The 24,634-nt window shown below is 40.8% G+C and overlaps 1 protein-coding gene across 3 annotated transcripts in view; it reads right to left on the bottom strand.

Moving 5' to 3' along the window:
* Positions 1 to 307: 307 nt before the first annotated feature.
* ptprub (protein tyrosine phosphatase receptor type Ub) overlaps positions 308 to 24,634 on the bottom strand; it is a 136,796-nt gene continuing 112,469 nt past the window's right edge. For all 3 annotated transcript variants that reach the window (XM_026370759.1, XM_026370760.1, XM_026370761.1), the window contains 13 exons: positions 21,495 to 21,567; positions 21,323 to 21,399; positions 17,435 to 17,471; positions 16,500 to 16,597; positions 14,383 to 14,499; positions 13,224 to 13,378; positions 12,607 to 12,742; positions 11,713 to 11,862; positions 9,807 to 10,121; positions 7,291 to 7,416; positions 5,261 to 5,418; positions 2,150 to 2,285; positions 308 to 2,054 (listed from right to left, as the gene is read on the bottom strand). In XM_026370759.1, coding sequence (XP_026226544.1) covers positions 1,992 to 2,054; positions 2,150 to 2,285; positions 5,261 to 5,418; positions 7,291 to 7,416; positions 9,807 to 10,121; positions 11,713 to 11,862; positions 12,607 to 12,742; positions 13,224 to 13,378; positions 14,383 to 14,499; positions 16,500 to 16,597; positions 17,435 to 17,471; positions 21,323 to 21,399; positions 21,495 to 21,567 — 1,641 coding nt within the window. In that variant the 3' untranslated portion in view covers positions 308 to 1,991. The remainder of the gene's footprint in view (positions 2,055 to 2,149; positions 2,286 to 5,260; positions 5,419 to 7,290; positions 7,417 to 9,806; positions 10,122 to 11,712; positions 11,863 to 12,606; positions 12,743 to 13,223; positions 13,379 to 14,382; positions 14,500 to 16,499; positions 16,598 to 17,434; positions 17,472 to 21,322; positions 21,400 to 21,494; positions 21,568 to 24,634) is intronic.

The following is a 24,634-nucleotide window of genomic DNA, read 5'->3' as shown; positions in this document are numbered from 1 at the left end:
ACTTTGCAGAGGTTGTTTCAAAGCTGAGTCAGATCATCATGTTCATCAAACATGCTAACCAGCTGGAGTAGTTCCTATTGATTTAGGCATTAACAGTTCCAGTGGGCTCCAGTAGTTCCTGTAGGTGAAAAATAGTGGATTTCTTTTGTCCATCAAGTCCATGATAACTAAGCAGCAACGTCAGTGGGCAACTAATTCTTACAGTTCCTAATTAAAATCCCATTTTTATTTTGTGATAAAATATAAAAATAAATTTAAAACATGACCACCAATGTGAAACACAATGATGCAAAATAACATATTTACCTTCTACACAAAGTTAATGCCCCATTTTATTTATATATTTATTTACTTTACACCACTACGAACAACAACTAATGTTCATTTCAAAAGTCAGTCAAAGTGAACCCTCATCTTGAAATGCAACACAATTCAAACTGGCTTAGCTTGCTTCGACTGTTTATAGTACAACTAAATGCAACAAAGGAGTGAAAGAGTTGTAAAACCTGTAACGCGGCACTGATTTGAACAATTCACCACAGCATTAATGGAACATCATTTGTAACACCACCACTATGGCATGTCGGTACATTTCTAAAAGTGCATTCACATTACAGCGGCAAAATAAAGGTGCTGTGCTGCATGTTCTGTGGTGGTCGGTACAGTATTTTCCTCATTTAAATTGCTGGGGGCGCTGTACTCAATGGCACCAATTTAGCTACAACACTAATGTTGGTAGCAGTAGTTTGCGACATTTCAGGAGGGTTGTGTTTTGGTTAGTTGCATCTGCAATGAGGACAGTTTGTTCGATAAAAGACTAATTTGTTATTGTACAGTTTGTACAGGTTGAGAAATTAACCAGCACATGTAGACCAATAACTTAATGATCCGCAGATGCTGGTGCACACGGCGCACCACATACAGTACACGACAACTAGATGAAGCACACAAACTCTGTTTTTCCGCTGTAATATGAACACATCCTTACGGGTCCCCCCTGCTCCTTTTTTTTTCTTTTCTGCTGGGTATAAGATACAAACAATCACTCTGGAGTAGGATCATAAGCTGACGCAGTACATACTGTATGTTCGTAGGCGTATATCAAGATGAAGCAGTAGAACAAAGTAAAGAGAGGATTCAAGTCAATCAGTGGGATTGGCACTGTGACAGTAATGAAACAAGAATCTGGCATGGTGGCACCAGGCCGAGTGCTTTTGTCCCTGGAAATGTCCACCTATAGCACACATGGTAATCCAGCACAAACATGGCAAAATACAACACATTGCACTACTGTACAGTTTCTGCACCGATACTGTTCAGGACTGGGTTGGTCTATCTTGCCGTAGGTCCCTTGTTAACATCTCTTGCTGCTGTTTGTACACCAGCACGATGACTTTTCAGTGATTTGAATAAATGTGTCCTATCACCAGAGAATAAGGCAGTTTATGGTATGGTAGATAAGTCATGCCCCACACACACACACACACACACACACACACACACACACACACACACACACACACAGTGGACTGCTGTTGTATGCAGCTCTTAGAAAGAAGAAAATACTTCCACATTTAGATAATGCTGCTGTAACTGTGGCGTTAGCCCCCCTCCCCTCACTGTTTGGATGAAATTGATGAAACACAGCCAAGGTGACCCTTCTTCTGAAGAGACAGGTCCACTCTGTAGCTCAGAATATTGTTGTTTTGTTTGCTACAGAAATATTTAGCACAAAAGAGAGCTTTAGTCTGAGAGGCAGAAAAGGACCGAGAAAAGCACAAAAAATATCAAAAGAGACAAACATCACCAACAAGGAGGAAATCACAGCTGTACATTAAAGGTTAAAAGTTGACCAGTTTTTTTCCCCTCTCCTGCCTTTGCGGTTCTTTCAAGTCCATAGGTCCAAACATTAAAGTAGAGGGGATCAGTGGGTGGGCATTAATCAAATTTTCAGCTTGTGGGGTACTGCCACTGTGGTAAACATGTAGTTGCTATCTTCCTTCAAAGCAGTCCAGGTACTCCAGGACAAGGTCGTAGCAGAATCGATACTGATCCTAAAGAAAAGTAAAACATTCTTACATTAAGAACTGAAGACATGAGAAAACCTATAGATATGTCCCTTTCTGTTTTGTCTACAGACTTGTCTTACCAGGGACTCCACCATGTTGGGTTTGCAGTTGCGTAGCGTTTTGACAGCATAGAAGATGTCCACCATGTTCTGGTACTGGATCATCTCAAGGAGAATGTTGCAAGCACATAAGGTCCCACTGCGACCGCCGCCATTACTGCAGAGGAGACGTGTTGTTTAAATAGACATCACAGAAGTTAGGAAGTTACTAAGCATTTAATGTTATTTATGAATCTAATAGAAATATTTTATCCTTTAATGCAGCATTTTTAATCATGTGAAAAGTATGGCAATGTTCATCAGTCAGTCTGTCCACCACTTTGTTCTTAATATATCAAATATACTAGTGTGTCTAAAAAAAAGACATTCACATGAAAAAGTAATTTTTTTTACAATTTAATTTAAAAAGCGAAACTCTCATATATTCTAGAATCATTACACACAGTACATCAAGCTTTGATTTCAATGGCTTAGAGCTCATAAAAAATCATAAATCCTGTATCTCCAAATATTAGAATATTTCCTTAGATCAATCAAACATGGATTTACAATACAGAGTGTCTGACTTTTGAAAGTTTTTGCACTTAATTCACTTGGTTGGGGGTCCTTCAGCTCAAATTACTGCATAGTCTGGGAAGGTTTTCAGTCATGCAGGTCATGGTTAATCCAAAAAAGAAAAAAAAAAAGGAAAAGTACTACTTCAATATGGCATGAAGAAGACCAGCCCGTGGCATTGTAAAGGTCAAAATTACATACTATTAAGTGCTTTGGACCAATAGCCTGCAAAATCATCCTTAAACATTCCCATCTGCCTCATGTCTACTGTATGTTTAGTACACTAACGCTCTAAAGTTTGTAAAATTTAAAAATTTAAAATTTGAAATTTTGAGGAAACTTAAAATTTCTTATCATGCTGTTAACTACTCTCTTCAAAAACAGCACAAACTGGCAGGGGACAGGGACAGGGACAGAAAAAGGAGTGGGAGTGTGTAGTTTAGGACAAAGACGTCTCACAGGTCCTGAACTGGCAGCTGCACTAAATAGTACATGGCAAACACCAGTGTCAGCATCAACAGTAAAGAGGAGACTTGAGGATGCTGGACTTCATGATAGTATTGCCACGAAAAATCTGTCTATCTCTCTAACTTAAACTGGCCTAAAAAACAAAAGACTGAGATGAGCAAAAAAACACAGACATTGGACACTGGAAGACTGGAAGAAGGTGGTGTCTACAGATGAGTCCAAGTTTGAAGTCTTCAGATCAAACAAAATAACATTTGTGAGATGCAGAACAAATGAAGTGATGCTAGAACAGTGCATAATACATTTAGTTAAGGATGGTGGAGGCAGTGTGATGATCTGGGGCTGCTTTGGATGTGGTAAAATAGGAGATTTGTACAGAGTGGAAGGGACATTGAGGAAGGGAAACTATCTCAATATTTTGAAACGCCATGCCATACCCTGTGGGCAGCATTTGATTGGGCCATTTACATCCTATAACAGCATAATGACCCAAAACACACCTCCAAAATGTGTCAGGAATATTTGAAGAATAAGAAGTCAACCAGTATTTTGACTGAAATGGAGTGGCCAGCACAGTCTCCAGGTGTGAACCATACTGAGCTGTTGTCGGAGCAGCTTGACCGCACGATATGGAGAAAGACTTGATTAAGCCAATCCATCTTGTAGAAGATGCTCCAGGAAGCATGAGGTGAAATCTCATCAATTTATCTTGAAAAATTGACAGCGTGAATGCCTAAGGTCCGCCAGGCTGTAATTGCTGCAAAAGGTGCATTTTTTATGAAGGAAATGTTTGAAGAACACATTCATCTTTTCCATTAAAATCATTATTTCTAACTTTGACAATGTCAGCATGTCCTGTTCTATTGCTATATTTCCTATTTAGAATAATTTCGTGTGCGTTTCCTTTAAAAACAATAACATTTCGAAGTGATCCCAAACCTTTGAGCAATAGTGTGTGTATGTATGTATGTATGTTTGTATATATACATATATTACTGTGGTGTAGTCCAGAACCAGTACAATTTTAAATATGCTCAAAACCTTCACAGCACACCATGTAGCAGAACTATAGTATAATTTAGTAATTTACAATCTACCAATACAGTATATCTCCTTGTCCAATGGGAAAAAGTATTCTAATATATTTTTGTTGGTTCTGGAAGACAATAATATAATATAACCAGGAAGAGTATGTGTAATCTGATAACCCTATTTTAGTTTTTATATTGCCTCCTGAAAAACTGGCATTTGATACAGTTAATACAGCATGTGTACACAATAAAAATAGCAACACAAGAAAGGCTGTAAGGTAAGAGAAAATTGAGAAATAACAGCACAGTGTGCCATTTCTTCGGAAATATTGTCCTGGTCATCATAAATGATAGGCAATATCAATAAACTACCGGACGACAATCCACTTCCTCTCTCCTGAGACAATCGCAGTGAAGGTGGGCATAGGAGCCTCTGCAGCGTATACAAGCAATATTAAGGTAATCAATCGTCATCAGTGCTTTGGCAGTGCTGGATTTACTGTAGTGAGAACCATCGCATTCTGTATTAAGCCATAATTGATTTGATCTCCATAATCTCTTCCCTGGTTGTTGTGGGTAACACTGTGTGACAGCGCTGAGTGATGTGCTTTTGGACGGGGGTGGTGAGGATGAACGTGTGATGGGTTAGCAATAAGCTGGACGGCCCATTCATATTCATCAGCGGATGTGCGCTCCGGGGGCTTAGGACAACAGAGGAGCATACAACACCACACACTACACCAACCCACAGTGCAGCGCATCACACCGCAATTGGATTTTCTACAGTGCAAAACACTACAATAGAAAAACACCTGACGCTGCATCTCATTGCACCGACCACGCCAGAGACAACATACAACACAGTCACTCTCACTTTTAATCATCACACAGATGTGGTCATGATTCTCCATGTTTTAAGAGGCATTTTTGTGACGCTCCCCTCTGCGAATAAGCTTTTACTTTTAAATGTCAGTCTTCAACAGCAGTAATTAAATCTCCCAGACCTTTTCCGAGATAGACGGAACATTTTCCTGCTTTGTATTTTAATTTCCAGTACATGATGCACAAGATTACTCACAGGCAGTGCACAACAGTGCGTCCTTCTCCGCACTCTCTTTGCCACTTGTGCACTTGAGCGAGCAGGTTGAGGAAAGCCTTCTTGGAGTCCGGAACATCGCGATACGCCGACCAGCGCAGGAACTGGAACTGACACACCACCAGCTGGCCTTCTTGGAGCTTTAAATGCAACACAAAACACAGAACACATGGAATCTAAGTATACTGCTCTGTGTGGTCCATCATGCTCACACACATCTGATTCGTGTTACATTTACTGGTTGCTTCGGTATGCATGCGCGTGCCAGTTATCGCCTGTGTTTGAATGCTCCCCAGGTTGTGTGCTGGCATTCTCTGCTGTGCTCACTCAGCAGACTGGCTTTGAGATATATGGGTCTGCAGGTGCAAGTGGGGCCCAAGCTTTATGTGAAAGAGGTCCCTATGTGTTCATAACCTTGTCCCGTAGAATCTCACCTAATACTTAAGGACCAGAAGAGAACAGTAAGTCATGCAAATTGGGCTCGCAAAGACACCAATGATGCATGGAGGAATTACCTCAGCGGAGGTGGGATTTACACAGTGTACCTTTTTTTCGCACTCCTCTCCTACCCTCACATACATATGCTTACAACGCACTTCTTTTGACTTTTACTCCCTACCCTTGTATATCAATGTCACGCATAGGAAATACACACTAATACACAGAGATAGGAGCACACAGAGGGAGAGGTGTGTGTTTATTTCTGTGTGATTTGATTCCTCTCATGCTGTGTTAAGTTGCCCTCTCCTTGACAGTGGTGTGTACTGGGTAAAGAAAAGTGCCACAGGTAGAGAGGGGACTGACAAGGGCAGTGGAAAGGGGACGTGAGACTGCCAATCAAGAAAGAAAATTCTGGGTGCTGCCCGTCGCACTGCTTATAACAGCAGCTGGGAAACGCCTTGCATACAGATTTCTCCAGTAATTGGTTGACCGTGATCCTAGGCAGGATGCGTGCATGTGCTTATGCAAAAACCGTACCTGCATACACACGCGGTCAATATGATGTGTGATGTGTGTAAAGTCAAAATGACTGATTCATACATATGCACTCACTTGGAGACATTTTTCAGGAAAGACCACACTGACATCCCCTGTGCTCTCCTCTACCATGACAGACCTGTCAGCTCCGCCCTTTTAAAGTCTATTTTATGACTATGTCTATCCTTTTATAACATGTGGCATGGGTTGTGAACAAATCAAAAATAAGTCTGCTTTGTAGCCTGTAATAAGCATCCTACGGGCAACTGAAAGTACGACATGCATTATGATGATGAAAGCCATCTATTTAGTATGCCAGCAGTCACCTAAGAGAGGGAAGACGCCTATCTAGGTAATGACAGGAAGAAATGGAAAAGGGGAGAGACTGACCTTTATTACATGCATGTCAATGGGCTTTTTTGCATGATTTTCTTAGAAAGAAAGTTTTAATGGCAAGTATCACTCTTACAAAAACATCTTATGGAAACACTGGTGGCTCTGCTTCAATTTTCTGGACTACTGAATATCAAAAAAATGCTGTGTGCTGTGTGTATTATACAGTCTATAAATATATTTTTCCACTCATCTGCCATTGTGCTCAGGACAAATCTCCGGTTTATATTTTAGAGTATATTTTATTTGACAACTACCTCTGTCCCACGAGGCATATACTAGAGGACTGCCACTGTACATGCATAGAAAAACAATATAGCCAGATAATGATGAAGAAGCACATAACCACCGTTCTGCGAGGCATTCCACTTTTGAGTTTGCACACACATAAGTTGCACAGAAATTCATTCATTCATCATCACCAGAAGGTCTCAGACACACAGTATTTTTACAGCCAAGCCTATGACAAGCCTAGGCTTTTTTGAATGCACATTACAGGTGGTAGCTCTAAATGTACTGTAGGTAAAATGCCACATGTGGCTTACCAGAGAGGACCACAGCTAATGCATTTCTAATGAGGCTCAAATTTGTGAAGTACCTCGTGGAACTACATGTCTTGTGCAGGTGTTTTAATGACTCACCCTTGTGACATTCTTGACCCGAAACAGACGAGTAATAACATCCTCATCTGCAGACATGGACAGAAACTCCACTTCCATGGGTCCGTACTGCTGTAAACCAGGCTCTGGCCAGTACTGAACACACGGCTAGAAGCAGAGCAGAGGTAACAGAGAGAGACGAGATGGTTTTATCAGTGGTGAAATGCGGCACGCACAGTAATTGTGACCTAAAACTGTCTTCTTATAACTTAGAAAAAAGAACTCGGTGGACGGCATGGACATTAGAGTGTGTAATCTTAATAAAAAGAAGATCATACAGTTGAAGAGACACACAGACTGGTGTAAGTGTGTGCCTACACAGAACAGGAGCTGTTACGCCGTAACATTGGTGTTAAAAAAGGGGGGAGAAGCAGTATGAGTAGAGAGAGATGTAATGCACTTTGAGATATAACAGCATGGTGAAGACAGAGTGCACCAGTGCCACAAATGAACTGCGCTGGGTTCATAACAACATCTTGCAATGAACAACTTAAAGTGGCGGTAACGCAATTTTCAGGCGAGACTCAGAAGGACTGCATGGCGCTGGGAGAAACAAGTTGAAAAGCATTTGAAGGTCGACATGACTCTTTTGGTGAGATATTCTCACCATAAGTGCTACTGTAGATAGAAACTAATTGATGTTTTTTTTTTTTCAATAAATAAGTGAATAAATGGAGAGATTGGTGTCTGTTTACAATTAACATGCAATAAACTGTGAAGATCAAATCCAGTTCAAAATATAAATAACAAATAACAACCACTCTTCTTTTAGATATTCATTTTAATTCATTTTTAATTAAGTAAGTAAGCAGCAGTTTTCTAAGGCTGTGATATACGGTTTGATTCCACAAAGCTTGTTAATTTTGCATCTATGCCTAAAATACAAATCTAGGGTAAAGGATACTACTTATATTGTACTAAGCTTTGTACATGTAATTTAGTTATTCATTCAAATATTGATAATACAGGTTTAAACACATGGTAATTTATTTATTTATACAAAAGTACTTCACATTTCTAGTTATTAATGATATATTAATGGAGGCTGTTGCTAACTATGCATGCAGGTATTTAGATCTCAGTGCAGCATTTCACACTAAGGATTAAAATAATGTTATTTAGAAGAATCTGAGATTGTCCTTGACTGGTTTGTCTACCTCCTACTTTTAATGACTTTATCTTCTGACAGGCACTGTCCTTTTGTATGTGTGTGTGTCCCTCAAGAGTCAGTTTGTTTGTCCACTCCTATTCTTTTCATTGTTTTCCTCAGGCTACCATGTTACACAGTGTGATGTTTCTTATTTCCTTCCATTACTACACTCATGACACCAAGTTGTACCTGTCCCAGTGTTATTGAATTATTCAGCACCAATGTCATCTCTACACAACTGTTTATCTGCCATTAAGCACTGGATGTCTGCCAATCAGCTTAACTCCAACAAAACTGAGATCTTAATTATTGGCTAAATACGCCTGTAGTCACGATGTACCAGCATTTGGCTGAGTGTGTTGTCCCTTCTGCTAAAAATCTGACACTTACATAAGACTCCTGTTGTGAATTCCCACAACTACCACTGTAGATAGTAGTAGTAGTACTAGTTGTAGTATTAGTAGTAATTTCTCCCACCTGAAGAATATCTTGACAGTTAAATACTTGCTTTATTTAATGATATCAGAACAATTTCACATTTCAACCTCATTCAACTATTGTTACAATCTGATCTTCTGTGTTAATCAGAACATTGCACACAAACAAAAAAAAAACTATGACACATGATTATATGTCTGTGCCTACATATTTTAAAATAGACTTTCAGACATATCACTGACTTTTTAAAGCCTTATTAAGTATGATACCTGATTATCTGACACAGCCCTTAAGCCCCTGTTTACCAGTTCAAGCTTTGCTTTTACAGCTCCAACCAAAAGGAATACTTACTATAGGGTCTTAGGGAAGGTTTTAAGTGCTTTAAAAGAGCCTCTGAAAAATATATATTTATGACTTTTTTTATCGTTTCTTCTCAGTGTTTTACTGTGTTTTGAATTTGAATCTTTTTCCATTACTAGAGTGTTAAAGAAGGAACAGTGAATACTAGAGCACAGAGAAAGACATATGCTCATGAGTAAAAAATGGGACGCCAAAAAGAAAAAAAAGAAAAAAAACCCCGAGTTGTGGCTGCAGGGTACTGCAAGCCTATTCTCCAGAGATGTAACTTGAGGAGGGGAAGGGAAAACTGGGGCGGGTGTTATCTAGTCATGCCTTTAGATCAATGCGGTCAGGGATCAAAGCCCAACAAAATGGCATGAAGAAGTAATCCCAAGCACAGTAAGATATAGAAACAGTGCAGACAGGGTATGCCAAGAAAGTCTCAAGTAAAGTTTAGATAACCTCAAGTAAAAACTTGTACAGCAAAAAGCAGTTCCTGCATGAGTGAACTCAAATATTTTGTAGTCAACAATCAATGGCAATAAAACTGTATGTAACACTTTGACCTTACCCAGGCAGAGTTTGACTGATTGAGTTGGTTGAGCATGACCACGGCTGTGCAGCCATAGTCAAAAACCAGTCTCCAAAAGTCTGCCGTAGTGCCAGGCAGAGGGTGAGGGGTCACGATGAAAGCGGCCTGTCGGTGGAAGCTGTCAGCGAGAGCAGCATTGATGTAATTGTTGCTCTCCCCTTCTGTCGTAACCAGAAAGGCCAGGGCGCGATCAGGCGGCAGGACATCCATGCTGCGGTTCTTCTCTCGGTTTCTGGGCAACAGAGCAATGCTGCACTCTTCTACATCCAGGTGGGGAGTCACGGAATTGAGCGTCTGCAATTGGAAATGTGAAACAGGTGAATGAGGGGAGGATGAAGCGAAATGGAGGTAAGCGTTTAAAAGGTGGAAGGCATGGTGAGTGGTGAGGCGCTGCTGGGGAGTTAGAGAAGTTAGGCAGGAGGAAGGAAGGAGGGAGGACTGAGATACGGAAAATGCCAGGAATTCAATAATGGTAATTAAAGGAAACTTTAATACTCTGAATATACCACTGATAGCTGATTGAATGCATAATAGCAGGGAATGTAATGAAGAAAATATTGCATACCAATTTTCTTTGATGAACACTTTGTTCATTTAGGCGTAATAACATTAGAAATGTTTGGATCATTAATACACTGCATCAATAACAGATCTGTGACTTGCTGGTCTCAGTTCTACTGGTTGGCTGTTTGCTGTCTACAGGATGACAGAGTAAAAGGCAAACACAGAGCTCACTGGGCGATGGAAGGGCTTTCATAACAATGTCAGATGAATGTATTTTCAAGATCAAAGACAGATATATGTAACATTTTCCTTTAGTAACCACAGTGTCTCAGTACCTACTGAACCATTCGCTAATCCAAAGCAACACATCCGTTATAATTCCCACTTGGTGTGCGGATAAAACAGTACAAAATTAAAGGAGGAGCACGAGCCTTTTTCAGTTCTACTTTGAAATGCTAAATCTGAAATCAGTGTGGCTGCTGGCTGAGCACCGCAGCAGAGGGAGGCGGATGAGGCAGGTAAAGCATGTGGGAACACAGCTGGCTCTCCTCTCTCCTAATCAACATCTAATAAAACGTTCTGAGACTACATTCCTGTAAACCAGGCAGAGCATTTCAACAATACGCACAGAATCAGAAGTGAAAGGAAAATAACATTATCCCGCACTCTCACACACACACACACACACATTAATGGATGCTTACATGGCACACACTCATACAGCCTATCCATTAGTCTATCCCTTTCTGCATTCTGTTGACTTTAAAATGTCTGTGTCATCGTCTGTTGTTTATGTAACTGTCTGAATACTCAACTGTATGTTTTAACTGAACTGAGCAAATACATTGTAGAGTTAGATACAATACATAGCGAATAGGCAATTGGCCCCACCTTGTATGCACTGGACAAACAAAGCAGTTACCAGGTATGACTGAATCACCTTCACATCCATTCATATTACACCATTATTATTAGTGGCAGAGGTAGCAGAAGAACTAGTATTAACAGTATATGTGTAGTTAAATGCAAAAACAAAAGCTGATTGTGTTATTAGTAGTACTCCAATAGTCATATCTACACTGTAGCAGCACTACAGTACATGCAGTAGCAGGTGAAGCAGTATTACACTATTACTGTTGTTGCTGAAAGTTAACTGTAGCAGTTGAATTGCTAATAGGTTCCATTAAGGTAATTGAAGAAATGCTGTTGATGATGTCTAATAAATTGCATTATGAGTGCAAATTACTGTGTGTGGGCTGTGTAATTAAGAACATGAGTTTGCATGTTTCATATTTTAATGGATGCACATTTTTGCAAATATAAAACTGCGCTTTAAGATTAATCAAGGTCCTGCTGTTCCAACATCTCGCACAACACTGACCTGGAACTCCTCCCGCAGTTGGGAAGAATTACTCTGGGAGTCTACTCGCAGCATCTCTTTGTAGGTGACGGCAAACTCGTTCACCAGGATGGCTGTCTCTCCACACAGACAGGCCTCCAGGATGGCATCATGGATGAAGATATACTGCTCCTGAAAGGACAACAAATAACAAAACTGAGGGTCTTGACTGTGCATAGTGTGGGCATACTATACTGGAGTGGATTTCAGACGACAGTTGTGGGGTACATGGCTGTAAACAGTTACGCAGACATTATAAAGGATGCAGGTTGGGGCTGCAACAGGATATGACCATGTGTAGATGTGAACAAATAATCAAACGATGTGAAGACTGGCAGTGATTTTTCATAACTTGGCTTGTTATGAATTAAAGATGCTATAATGTTGGTGGTGTATCAAAGCTGCTGGAGAATTAATATTTCTAAGTAAACAAACACATGCAGCGTGCATTTAATTAGAGCACCCCTGTAAATAACTACAAATGTAATAAACAGCTAAGTCAATGTTGGATTTACATAATAAGGGGTGAATATGCAAATTATCTTCACATCGAAGGGAACAGCACGTGCCTACACAGCACACTGAGCGTCGATGTGAGTCTACTCTCCAAAACTATTGCAATGACCTTTACATAAGTCCCAGAGGGGAAGTATTATACACCCCCCCCCCCCCCCACCTCACTCTTTGAATTTCCAAACAACAGGAGGGAAAAACAAATATTTATAAAACCTAACTCTCCACTAAAGGAGATAGGTTGGTATACTGTATCCAGTGATGTAACCTCCTGGATACTGTATGTAAATAAAAATAAAAAAAAAATCCTGAGCTATCACGCTGGAAAGCGAAGCGGTTCCCTGGGTGTGAAGTTGACCTGACCTCTGTCTGGATCATGTTGATGCGTCGAGAGCAGAGAGTTTTGACACAGTTGTAGATATCCACCACGCCTTCACACTCGGCCATGTCCAACATGACGTCCAGCACGATGTAGCAGCCAGTGCGGCCTGCCCCCACACTGGCAAACAAAGAGGAGCATTCCTTCTTAAGGCATCAAATAATCACTATTCCTTCAGTGTACAGTATGTATAATCAGGTGATTAGAAGTTATTATCACCGCATGATTTAAAAAGAGCCAAAACCCAGAAGAGAACCCACACGGGTTGTGCGAGTGATGGTTGTTTGCCAAATTAGAACTAGTGTTAGCAGCCAAAAGGGGCAAGTTAGGTCACACTGTGCTTACTGCCACTTTATCAGCTGTGTTTTTCACTCTGTATTCATTAAAAATAGACTGGAATGGTCTCATTTAGCTGTGATATTACTAAAACTTAAGTTTAGCAGTTTAAATTAAGATTAAAAACAAGAATATTCTAGTATCAGAACTGTAATCTACATAACTAACAATCCTATTAAGCATAACTCTAAGATTAATTGTTTAGCTTTCTCTGGTTTGGTTTCATAACACTACAGGCTACAGCAGTCTCTGAGTATCATGCTACCTGCAGTGGACCACCACAGGGCCGGCATCAGGAGGTGTTGAGGCTTTCACTCTTCGTATAAAGGCCAACAGTCCAGTGGCGTGATAGGGCACCCCGTGCTCAGGCCAGGACGTGAAGTGGAACTGACGCACCTCATGCTTGGTCGAGTATCCTCTCTGTCAACAGAAACACAGTACACATAAATGTTACATGTAAAAACAGAAAATATATGTGGCTTGTGTCCTAACGATTGCAGCCCGCAGGCCACTACTTCATCCAAGACGTCCTTCCATCCATTCAGAGATATTCCCCCTCTGTAGCAGATGTGGCAGATTTTTTAGTTCAGCATGAGGGCAACCAGGACATTATTTACGTTGGGTGTTAGGTTTTTTAAGGCAGTTAGGCCTAGGGGCATCACATGCTGGTAGCAGCTGCAGAGTGACAGACACACAGAAAGGAATCACGGAGGCTCTCTGAGAGCTCAGGGAGGGCTGGGAGGTTTCTACTCTCTACTGGGAGGCTGCTGCAGTCACACAGCAATTTCTTCCTCTGTACAGAGATGACAGCGACGCAAAGCAAAGATTTGTTGAAGAGAGAAATCCAAAAAAAGAATGGAAAAGAGCTATGAAAAACAAGCTGTCACCAGCTCCCAAATTCATGCCGATTTGAATAAGCAGCAGCGTGTGCCCATGGAGAACAAATGTGACAGTGTGATGATAATGCTGTGTTTGTGCCACTGTCACTCCAGCATAGCTCTGAGCCCCTCCAATGAGAGATCCCCAGGGAGATTGACAGGATGGAGGCCATCAGGGGCACAACTCTGTAACAGCTATGTTGGAAAGACAGCAGGGGCATTCACATAACTACTGGTGCTAATTCCTCCCGATTTAACATTTGGCTCCCACGCCCATCAGCATTAAGTTCTCTCAAGAACCTAATCCTGTTTGTTAATATACTACGTCTAAGTTTAATTCTCTCTTTTTCAGGTAACAGAAAAAAACATGGTTATAACACGTGGCTAACAATATGTTCATCATGGTTGAAAATACACAGAGTGCCATTAAATGCATCACATATTGCTTTCTACTCTGTGGCTGCAGTGACAAAATGAGATTAGCACATGTACTAACAAATGTAAAAGAGCCAAAGGTAGGCAAAAAGTCAATCTTAAGTAACTTACCCTCTCCAGTGCAAAGGTGCGAACTGTATATTCAGCGAGCGTCTCCGTCTTCAGCAGAGTGATCTTAATGTCACCGTACATCTCACTGTCGTCAGGCCAGTATTTACAGCATTTCACCTGTTTTAAAATAGCAATGCAACCGACTTAAACGTTGAACTGTGCTGACATTCGATGAAAATACAGCTGCAAAACAGCAGAAGGTGTAACATGAATTATTTTGTTTGTTGTGAAGAGCGCACAGCACGACATATTCTACTGTTCCAACATCAGATTTCAAAATGCAGATTTCAAAACTCAAGTGACCTCCGTCCACTGATATTAAGGTTAAACACTAACCTAGAAAAGTCAGTGCAGTTGATCTGTCTCTTAACTCTCTTTTTTATCATTCATCAGTTTTTTTAGAGACAATATTATCCTGCAGAGTCTACAAAGTATAGCTAGGTCCTCATGTCAACTCTTTTAGGCTTAGAAACAGGGAAAGCCTGCCTCTTAAGAAGTGGTTCCTGTAAATCTCACTCTCTTTAAAAAGATACTTTAATATACTTAAGGAAAGAGAATTGTATGTCCATTCTCTGCTATTGAACAATGCTGGTGCATTTTAGCTTCCTGTTGACTATATCAATTTAGGTAAATAAGAAAAAACTACTATCGTCCCATCAATTTTATGTACCATTACATCTAAACAGTATTTCCTTTGAATCAGGCAGGTTTGAAATTGTCCAAAAAGGTCCATTAGTGTCATCTTTGCATCGTTCCCTTAGTGAATTTAGGCTTTCTATGATGGAAAGGAATTAAAAGGATTTAAAGTATTTTATTCGGAGAAAATTCATTTTAAAATGTGTTATAAAAGCATCTAACAAGATTGACATCAACAGTTTGTTTGACTGTAATTAAGATACATCACCCATAATAAGGTTAAAACAAAACAAAAATGAGTGAGTGAGTTAGTTAGTAAGTTGGAAATGTACAGTGATTAAACTTCAAATGCTGCAAAAGAACAAAAACAACCTGTTCCTCTGCAGATATTTCATCTGGAAGGGCAAAGAAAAATGCAATAATCATATAATGGTAGGAAACATAATGAACAGAGGGCAGCAATCATTTTCACCAATACCAGACACAAAGGAGGCAATTTTTTTAATTTAATGGAGGTGTTATTTGGATTCAGCCACATAAACCAGTCTTCATTTGTTGCCTGTTCCCTGAATTGTTAGAATGGAGAACCAAATTGGATGGAGAGCTACTGCTAGAAAAATGGTGTCATTTTAAGCACCCTCTGAGGTAATATGTTTTTCTTGCCTCGCCCGAAAAGGGATGGGGGTACTTACACAATCCATACGCTACAGGTGCTGATGTGAGATGGAAAATGACAACGCTAGAGTTCAACCAATAAACCTGTAGGTAGTTCATACACCTAAACATCTTTATATGTACATATTTCTACAGTCGCCAAACAGAAATGTTGTGAGGGGTCACAACCCCATACGATAGCAATACTTTAAAATTCGTATGATTAATAGGAAATTCAACAACAATTAAAAAAAACCTTGCTTAGACTCTAACATTTTAGATGATTGCTGATTCAGGTGCCACCAAAGAGAAATTAGTGTTTTGATAGGTGCTTATTTACTGTCTTGAGATTTGTGTGAGAAAATTGATGCCACTCTCATGCCTGTATGCAAAATATGAAGCTACAACAAGCAGCTTAGCGTAAACACATGAAACAATGAGAAGCTGGCTCTGTTAAAAGCTAACAAAATCTGCCTACTGTGCCAGCGCTTCTTCTGAACAAGATGAAACGCGTTCATTAGAGAGCTTTAGAGGCTTCATATTTGTAGGCATTAGAGTGTAATATATGTATGAATATGCAGATTTTCTGTGTTGACCTTTTCCTTTAAAAGTTCAGCGTGGGAATCCTGATTTCACGTAAACACGCGGCATCTCTTTCAGCCTGCATGTGTGCACTGCACACCGAGGTCCTGGAAGGTCTATATTTCTAAAAACACACAGGCACCAAATTGTTCTTTTTGTGGTGAATGCAGGGTGTATCTGAACACTGCATGGTGACAGGAGATGGGGTGGGGGGGTGCGCGGGTGGAGGAGTGCACATCACTTACCCTGCCAACTTCCACCAGCTTAGTGATCATGACGATGCTGAAACAATTTTCCTGCCACACCATCCTCCAGAAATCATACAGAGTCTCCTGCTTGGGTCCTAGTGGGAAGAGGGAAGCAATAACAGAGACAGAGACAAAAACGACAGAATAAAAGCCCACCCTTCCAATGAGGCAGTTCTTATTGTTGTGAAATATTATGTTATCGCGACCTAAGTGTCCTTCGTCAGACGGCTGGGTAATGATCTCTAAAGATTGTGCAGTCACTTGAGTTATTGGGAACTCCAGGATGAAGGGGGGGTGTTGGGTGACAAAACAATAGCAATAGTTGATGATGAAGGCCCAGAGGCCCATAAGTCACTCATCTGACAAGGAGACATTTAGGGAGTGAGATACAACTTTAAAACGACGATCACGTAGGAAAGAAGCGCTTAGAGACAAAAACAAAGTTTCATCTGCCTCCTTCTGTGTCTCCAACAGACGGGGGGGAGGTGCCGGTGCAGGATAAGCAGACGGAAAGATTTTGGGTGATTTTGTGATGGGATCTCCTCCCGAACTGACATTCGATAGGGTTTAAGAGCAGCTGAGGACATTTTAAACACATACAGGTGGCTTTGTATTTTGAGCCACATAGCGCGAACTACTCCTTTCTTCAACAATGAACACACTACTCCATATATCACAAAGATTGAGAGGCTATAATTAGTGTGTTCAATTATTCACCTCGTTTCATGATTAATTCAGTGACACTCCTAACGCAGCCTTCGCGAGTTTGTGGTCACACTTTCACCTTTGGATTTGCCAGGCAGATGGTTTTGGCAAGGGACAGTGCATGAGTGGGCTCGTTGGCTGGATCATCTTCAATTTATTACCTTGCTACAAAAAGCGGTCAACATCCTGAAGCTACACACAAGCACAAACATGGCTGGGATACTCACCCTGAGTGGCGATGAAGTGGTTGGATCGATGGTAGCCCTGAAAGAAAGAAGAGGGATGACATGCTGAGTAAGCCATCTGCGCCTCAGGCACAGCTGTATGGGAGGGCATCTCTCTGCCTCACCCCTTTTTTCCTCCCCTTCTCCTCTGCATTCTGCTCTCCTACCGACCCACTCTCTGCAACTGTGAATTGCATTTCCTGTGTAATTTTCCTGCACTGTCTGACCTATTGCTGACTCTCCAGACCGTGTCTTCGCCCTCGGAGACGCCACAGAGTTTAGAGCAGGTGAGGCAACACATGGCAAATACTAAATCCTAACAAACTGCTGACGAATCTCTGAAAAAGTGATTCCTAAGGCGAGTCAGGGTAGCTGACTGAACAATGACTGAATCCGTGTGACAGTTTAATAAAGACAAAGAAACTAAAGTCGCACACTCTTCAATTTCAGGTGTTCAATTTATTTATCAAACCTCATCTCAGAATGCTGAGAAAGTACTGCCCCGTAAAAACAAATCAATTTTCATTGAAGATGAAATATGCACTCTGCGATGATAAACTAACAAACCAAATCCATTTTCCCCCCAGAAAACTCCCTCCCTGAATTATTCCACTGTTGTCACAAGCAGATGAATATCTTACATGTAAATGCATGGTCATCATCGCCGACATGAACAGTCTTCTAGGGCGAAATCTAAATGTACAGTGAAGTATTCTGAGATCCTTTATATCAAAGGGCACGACAGCCTTTTGATATAGATGACAGACGTTTTCATACAGTGAGCATGAGGTGAGTATGAATGAACAACAAGATGTCACCTCTACCGCCCTGTGGGGGAATCGACACGACAAAGACCACCTGAGGGACTCTGAGGTGCTTTAAGGACAAGTGAACTAGCTGTTTAAAGGAAGTCCTCCTGAAAAAAAAATTCAGCTTTCCTAACCTTGCAAGGTACATGAGATACCTGCTTTCGAGACTCTATGAAAACATCACCAGGAAACCCACGTGGATGTTGTGCTCCACTGTTTGTTGTCATTTCCAGAGGAGCAGCTGGAATGATAATTAATGACCCAATTACCATACGTGGCTCTGTGGAATGGAGAGGCAGGTCAAGAATAATCTGAATAAACTTCCAAGCCCACAGGCTTTCATCAAATCAGCATGATGGGCTAAATCACGCTGATAACAGTTTTTATCTTTGTGCAGAGGGCATCTTCCTAATATGTCGGGTCTGTCCACACTGCTAATGAATTGGATAAACTGAATTGTATCCAATGACATAAAGGGGGACATGTTTGAAATGGAGATGGATGACCAGTGCTGTGAGGCCTACTATCCACAATTCCTCTGGCCCTGGCCAACGCTATCAGCACCAACGCTACTGCTCCTCCAACTAAGACTGTCACCATAGCAACTAAACTTCCTGAGTCTTTGGCACTTATGAGAACTAACAAAGACAGCAGGGTCCTCCATCCAGAGAGGACACATCTCCTTGTGTTCACTTAAAATCACTGGCTAAAAAACTGTGTGTGTGTGTGTGTGTGTGTGTGTGTGTGTGTGTGTGTTTTGTTATTGTTGTTGTTTATTTCAACGTGCACAAACCTGACACCTGAAACCCGCTGACCTTTGAGTATTTGTGGATAGAGGATAGTAGACAAAGAAGAGGGAAGCGGGAAGAGAAGAGGGGAGAAGAGCAAAAATAGAGCGATGGCAGGCAGAAGAACGAGCAGTGAAGTACTTACTTCCCTGTTAATCCGAATCTACAGGGTCCAAGGTCGAAGAAGTGGGAAGGGGAGTAGAAAAAGAAGACATATAGGCTAGTTAATGAAAGAAGCTTCTGGTAAGTATGGTTACAGACAGGTGGGAAGAGGTGTGTGTGTGTGGTTTTGTAATTACAACCAGACTGGGCATTGTTTTGTGAGCACTGGAGTTTTTGAGGGCCACTGTTTTTCCATTTGCTCTATTGCTGTGTAACATATAGTTGCTTTTTTTTAAATGATAATTAAATTACTTTTGTTTTTTACGGCTAAATTGCCATTAGAGAGTTTGTTTTTGAAGGATCTGATGAAGAGTATGCCTGCTGAGTGTCAAACATTTCATACTGTCTCATCGTTTTTGTTTTTATTTTTTAAATATGGAAACACAAAGCCTGTTCATGAACTGGGCACCATTGCTACCTTCTTTCTAACTGCAGTTCTTTCTGACTTCAACACTGACTCTGGTTACATCACTTGAGACAACTCTGTTTCAAAAAGTGCCCTCTGAAGGCAGTGAACACTTTCCATGTGTGCAGCAGCACTCCCCAGTACCTGCAAACACACTTTGTTGTACAAAATCAGTGAAGCTCCCCTTTAACTATTTAAGCAATTAACAATCAAAATAAGTACATTTGAAAGTGTTAATTAGCTGCAGCCATGGGGCATTGTACTGATTTACACTTGCACTAGCGAACATGTGTAAACTTCTGTGCCGAACCTCTACAAGCAAACACACACCACAGCAAAGCAGAGGCTTTAAGTGACAGAGAAACTGAGAGCTTGTACTTTCTCACCTCTGTTTTGAAAGTGGAATAATGTTTCAAAGACGGGAACAAACTTTTCCATTTAACCCCTGATGAAATAATCACACGCTGTCCAAAATATGCTCTGCTCTGGCTAAGTAGTTACTGTTCAGCTTCTCAGGTCAGCCTTGTCAGGGAGTAAAATCACTGACACTGACACTGTAGTGGCTGCTGAGTGGTGTTTTCCCTCTAATGCCTGCACCTCTGTGCTCTAAACACTAATGGAGACCCTCACAATAACTATAGTCCTAACAGCACACCAGGTTTTTAATGCCCTCTCATTGTAATGAACTCTCTAAAAGCATCTCACCACTGGCCATTCTGTACAGAGAACATAAAAGAGAGGTGAAAAAAAAAAAGCTCTACGGTGTCAAGCACATCAAGAAGGAATCCACTCAAAATCAAGTCATCTTATGCATCCATTAATTTTCTCTCTCGGAAGAAAATGTAATTTAGTTCTCAAATACATTCTTCATAAAGATATTGACTTAGGCATGAGCTTTTATCTTTCTAACAGCCCGAATAGGAATGAGTGTACATCCCAGTGTTCTCACAAAGTGCCAAATTTACTACAGTAATCCCCAACGAGAGGCATGCAAAACAAATCTTGTGAGATGAATCATATCGGATTACCAGGTTTCCCTTGACATAACTCCTAATGAAAAGCAGCCATGACAGCAAATTCACAAGTAATCAAGTCAATCTAGACTATATTGTATCAGGTGGTAGAATCTGATCTTATATGTTGTTCTACTAACTTCTCCTGATCCTGCTTTCTAAATAAACACAGCCTCCTCTAGTTATTATGAATGAAAACACGCATGGATGAGACCGCGTGAGACACATTAGCAACATTTACATGTGTTTCATATGATTTGTGAGAATGTTGCTGCGGCGCTTCAATGTGTGGCAGACAGTTGAGGAGAACAGTGGAAAGGATCATCTACTCCCCGCCCATCCACAGATTGAATAACATCAATCACATCTATTTCATTTAGAGGGATTTGTGGCACCTTAGAGAAAGGTTCATCTCCGCTGAAAAATAAAAAGCATTAAATGTATTTCAGCTCTGTTTTAATAAAAGTGATAGAGTTAGTCTGGCTCAGTGATTCGGCTTAGCAAGTGACAACCATGGCATCTGGCAAAACACCACTAGGTAGGGTGTTTGATTGGATGAAAGCTTCCAGATGAAAGTGGGCCAACAGACTGGTGCGCTTACAGGAATGAGAGAGATGGACTGTGGCTTTGCAGGGTGTGAGAGGTACTGACACAGCAAAAGCTGACTTTCTGTCTCCCATGTTGAACAAAGGCAGAAAAAACAACACACTTACGTCAATGTAGTTAGCGTTAATGTAGTCTGAGTTGGGGTCTCCCAGGAGAGGGTGGAGCTTAACTCTGTGGCGGTCATCTGAGAGAGATAGAAAAACAAAAAAAACAAAGGAATGTTAAAATGCAAAGTTTGAACTGTTTTTTAAAACGAAAAAAATTATTCTGATCCCTTACATCCCAGCAAGGTGTCATGCCTCCCTTTGGTTTTGTCCTTCTTCTTTGTGCAGTCCCAGCCATCAAAGAAGCTCTACAGGAATAAAGAAAGTTTCTCTGTGTTAATCATTTAAACATCTCAGACAAAGTTAATCACAGCTTCAATGCATCTTTGTCTCTTGTTTTATGGGTGATAAGAAAATGTGTATTTCATCGTTTGCATGATAAAAGCCTATCAGCACATCTCTCAAGTATAGCTAAGGCTTAGATCAAGAGCTGCTGTATCCTACAGAGACGTTTGGTGTTTTATGCATGATGTGTAATTAAACAAAATAGTGCCGTGAGCATTGTGCAGTCATTGGCTGATTCCAGAGCCTGCGTGACTCATGTGCTGCCACTTGCACCCTCCCTGTTTGAATAGTCAAAGCTATGGATTTGATTCAAGAATTTAAACCAGTGGCCACTCTTCCAGTTAAACAGTACATTTGTTGGCACTAACCTAAGGTACAATCGTTTGTGGGTGCTGCTAACACTACCAGCCTTGTTCACGACTACTACATCCACTGTGTAGAACTGTGTGGGAGCTGGTCGTGGATGCTATTAGAGCTCAGATCTGTTTTTTTGCTGAGATATAAAGTTAGAACATTAGTCTTTCAGTACAGCAGCACAAGACACCTTTTACAAGGTTTTAAAATTAGTTAATTGTCTCCGCTGCAGATAGCATTTTAAAAATAATGGCTTTAAAATTAGCTTAGTGACTATCTAGCCATAGGTGGTAATCTGTCAAATGCATAATTATGTGAAATCTGAACTCAATGCAAAAACAAATGCTAGCCTTGTGAATGTAGTATAAATTGTCACACATTCACTTTTCTGTAACTGTCTTGAATGTAAACTGAGATGTCTGTTAATAAGGGTGAAGGCAGAGGAACTGTCTGCCCCATGCCTGCTGGATGGCTGCTCAAGCATAATATAACACATCATCCGCAGTAACACATCTCTACGTTCCCTAACATCCACCTGTCTGCATGGATACACTGGGGAGCTCTTACTCTTGCACGCTGTCATGAGCCACTTTTAAGTGTCCACCGTGCAGCTAAATTAAGCCCGAAAACATCCCACTTCAGATCTACGAACAAAAACACAGGCAAACACATCCATACCCAGCCTACCCCCTGTGGCTTTCAGCAACTAGTGGAATTTGGTGAAACTCTGCCCAAGTATGCATGCTGAGCAGGGGATTACAACACACTTCTCCCCACAGAGAACTGAGAACTAGCCAAATCCTGCCTGGGATTACACCTTTTTCCTCACTTTTCCCTCTTTTTTCCCACGTGCTCTCTCTCCCGGGGTCTCTATCTCTCTCTGAATGCCTCTTTCTCTTTACGTCTCTTCGGCATTTCTCTCTCTGTCCACCTCTTCCATCATTTTTCTTCTGTTACTCTTTTACAATTTTCGACTCAAGGCTTCTGAGCACTCTTTGTTGCTCTCCTCCCACGGCTCCCCTGTGCAGCTCTGAAGAAAAACTTTGAGAGATTGACAGTATATTGAGGGGAAAACAAGACCCATGGAAGATTGATTAGAAAACCTCAGTGGCAGGGATCAGTGGGGTGGGGCGGGTATGAGGATGGCACTGAATACAATTTGTGAAATTACACATTACACTATGTCACATACAATCCCCACTCTCTAACACTTTTACTTCTTCACACATGCAACATCCCAATAGATTTCATCATGTGCATTATTGTTTTCCTTTAATAACAAACCATCACAATTTCCCTTCAGTCTCATCCGCTGTGATGAGATTCATATTCTCTCAATATTCACTGGAAATCTAATCAAATGTCTGAACAGAAAGCAGTAAACAGAGAATTATAGTTTAAAAAAAAAGAATAACAGACCTGATTCATGCCATCAAAAGGTATCATAAGATAACCTCGTAGACCCTTCTGCAACTACACCTCGAATCAATCATCCTTCCTAACCTCAGCCTCGAGGTGCAAAGTAGAGTAATGAAAGTTCTGAGTTCTCCAGTAAAGCTCTGCTGTTGTTTACTCGTAAGTTTCTGCAGTGGGAATATGACTGTAGTGACAGCAGCTGCCACACATACAAGCCCCTTTACAACTCACTGTAAATTCTTGATCAGTGTTTTTAGAGAACACAGGTATTCTTCAGGGAAATAAAAACTTATACCTGCCAAGGGAGTGTAATATGATACTCCTCATCATTTTCCTTCATAATAGACAGAGACACTCCATCAAAACACATACTCTTGCAAAGGGAAAAAAAACACACACACACACACAAAATAAAATAAAAAAACACAAAGCGGTGTGTATTGATTTTTTGAGTGGAGTGTGTTTTGCCCGTGAGGGACAGTTTAATGAGTCTACAAGCAGAGTTCCAGAGGGGGAAACCATGAACCAGAGACAAAAGATGTTTTCTCTTTTTCATGAATGCCATAGGCTGTGGGTGACAGGAATGGACTTCTCCCTAGGGTGTGATCTAAAGTCTCAGACAGAATCGTTTTTTTTTTTTTTGTTTGTTTTTTTTTTGTTTTTTGAGAGGTATTCAGAGATCTTGGTCCTTAATTATCTGAATTGCACAGCGAGAGAGAGCAGCCTCTGCAACATCAGGAGGGGGAGATGCAATGTTTTGCAAAAGAAACATGCTATTTTCTTCTTATGGTTCAATTTAGGACAAAAACTCCAGACAGAAACTAAGCAGTGATCCACCAGACAAACTCAAGTGATTGACAGCAAATACGGTGGCGGTAATTATATTAAGTTTGTATTAATGGCAGCTTTCGTCTTTATGAATGTCATACCAAATAGATGATAGGACATTTGCTTTGGCTGCTCCAGATGACTTTTAAGGAACTGCAGCAACTTTGTGAATCACCTCACATCAGCTATGAGAAGGTCCCGACTTCCAAACTCCAAATATCAATCCCATATAAATCTCACATGCTTAAAACTGTCATCTCCACTGTGACATCTGAATGAGCCAAACTGTGCCTGTGGCTAATATCTATAGAGAAATGATGCCTTGTTAAGTGTGACATCTTCACTTCAGTATTTAGTTGTTGCCGTTCATAGACGTGTGCATCCTAGTGTGATGGTTACTTTCACAAATTATAGAGCATTTAAGTAGGATTA

Source organism: Anabas testudineus, chromosome 16 (genome assembly GCF_900324465.2).
Source record: "Anabas testudineus chromosome 16, fAnaTes1.2, whole genome shotgun sequence".
Lineage (NCBI taxonomy): Eukaryota > Metazoa > Chordata > Actinopteri > Anabantiformes > Anabantidae > Anabas > Anabas testudineus.
This window is presented reverse-complemented; position numbering and strand designations above follow the sequence as displayed.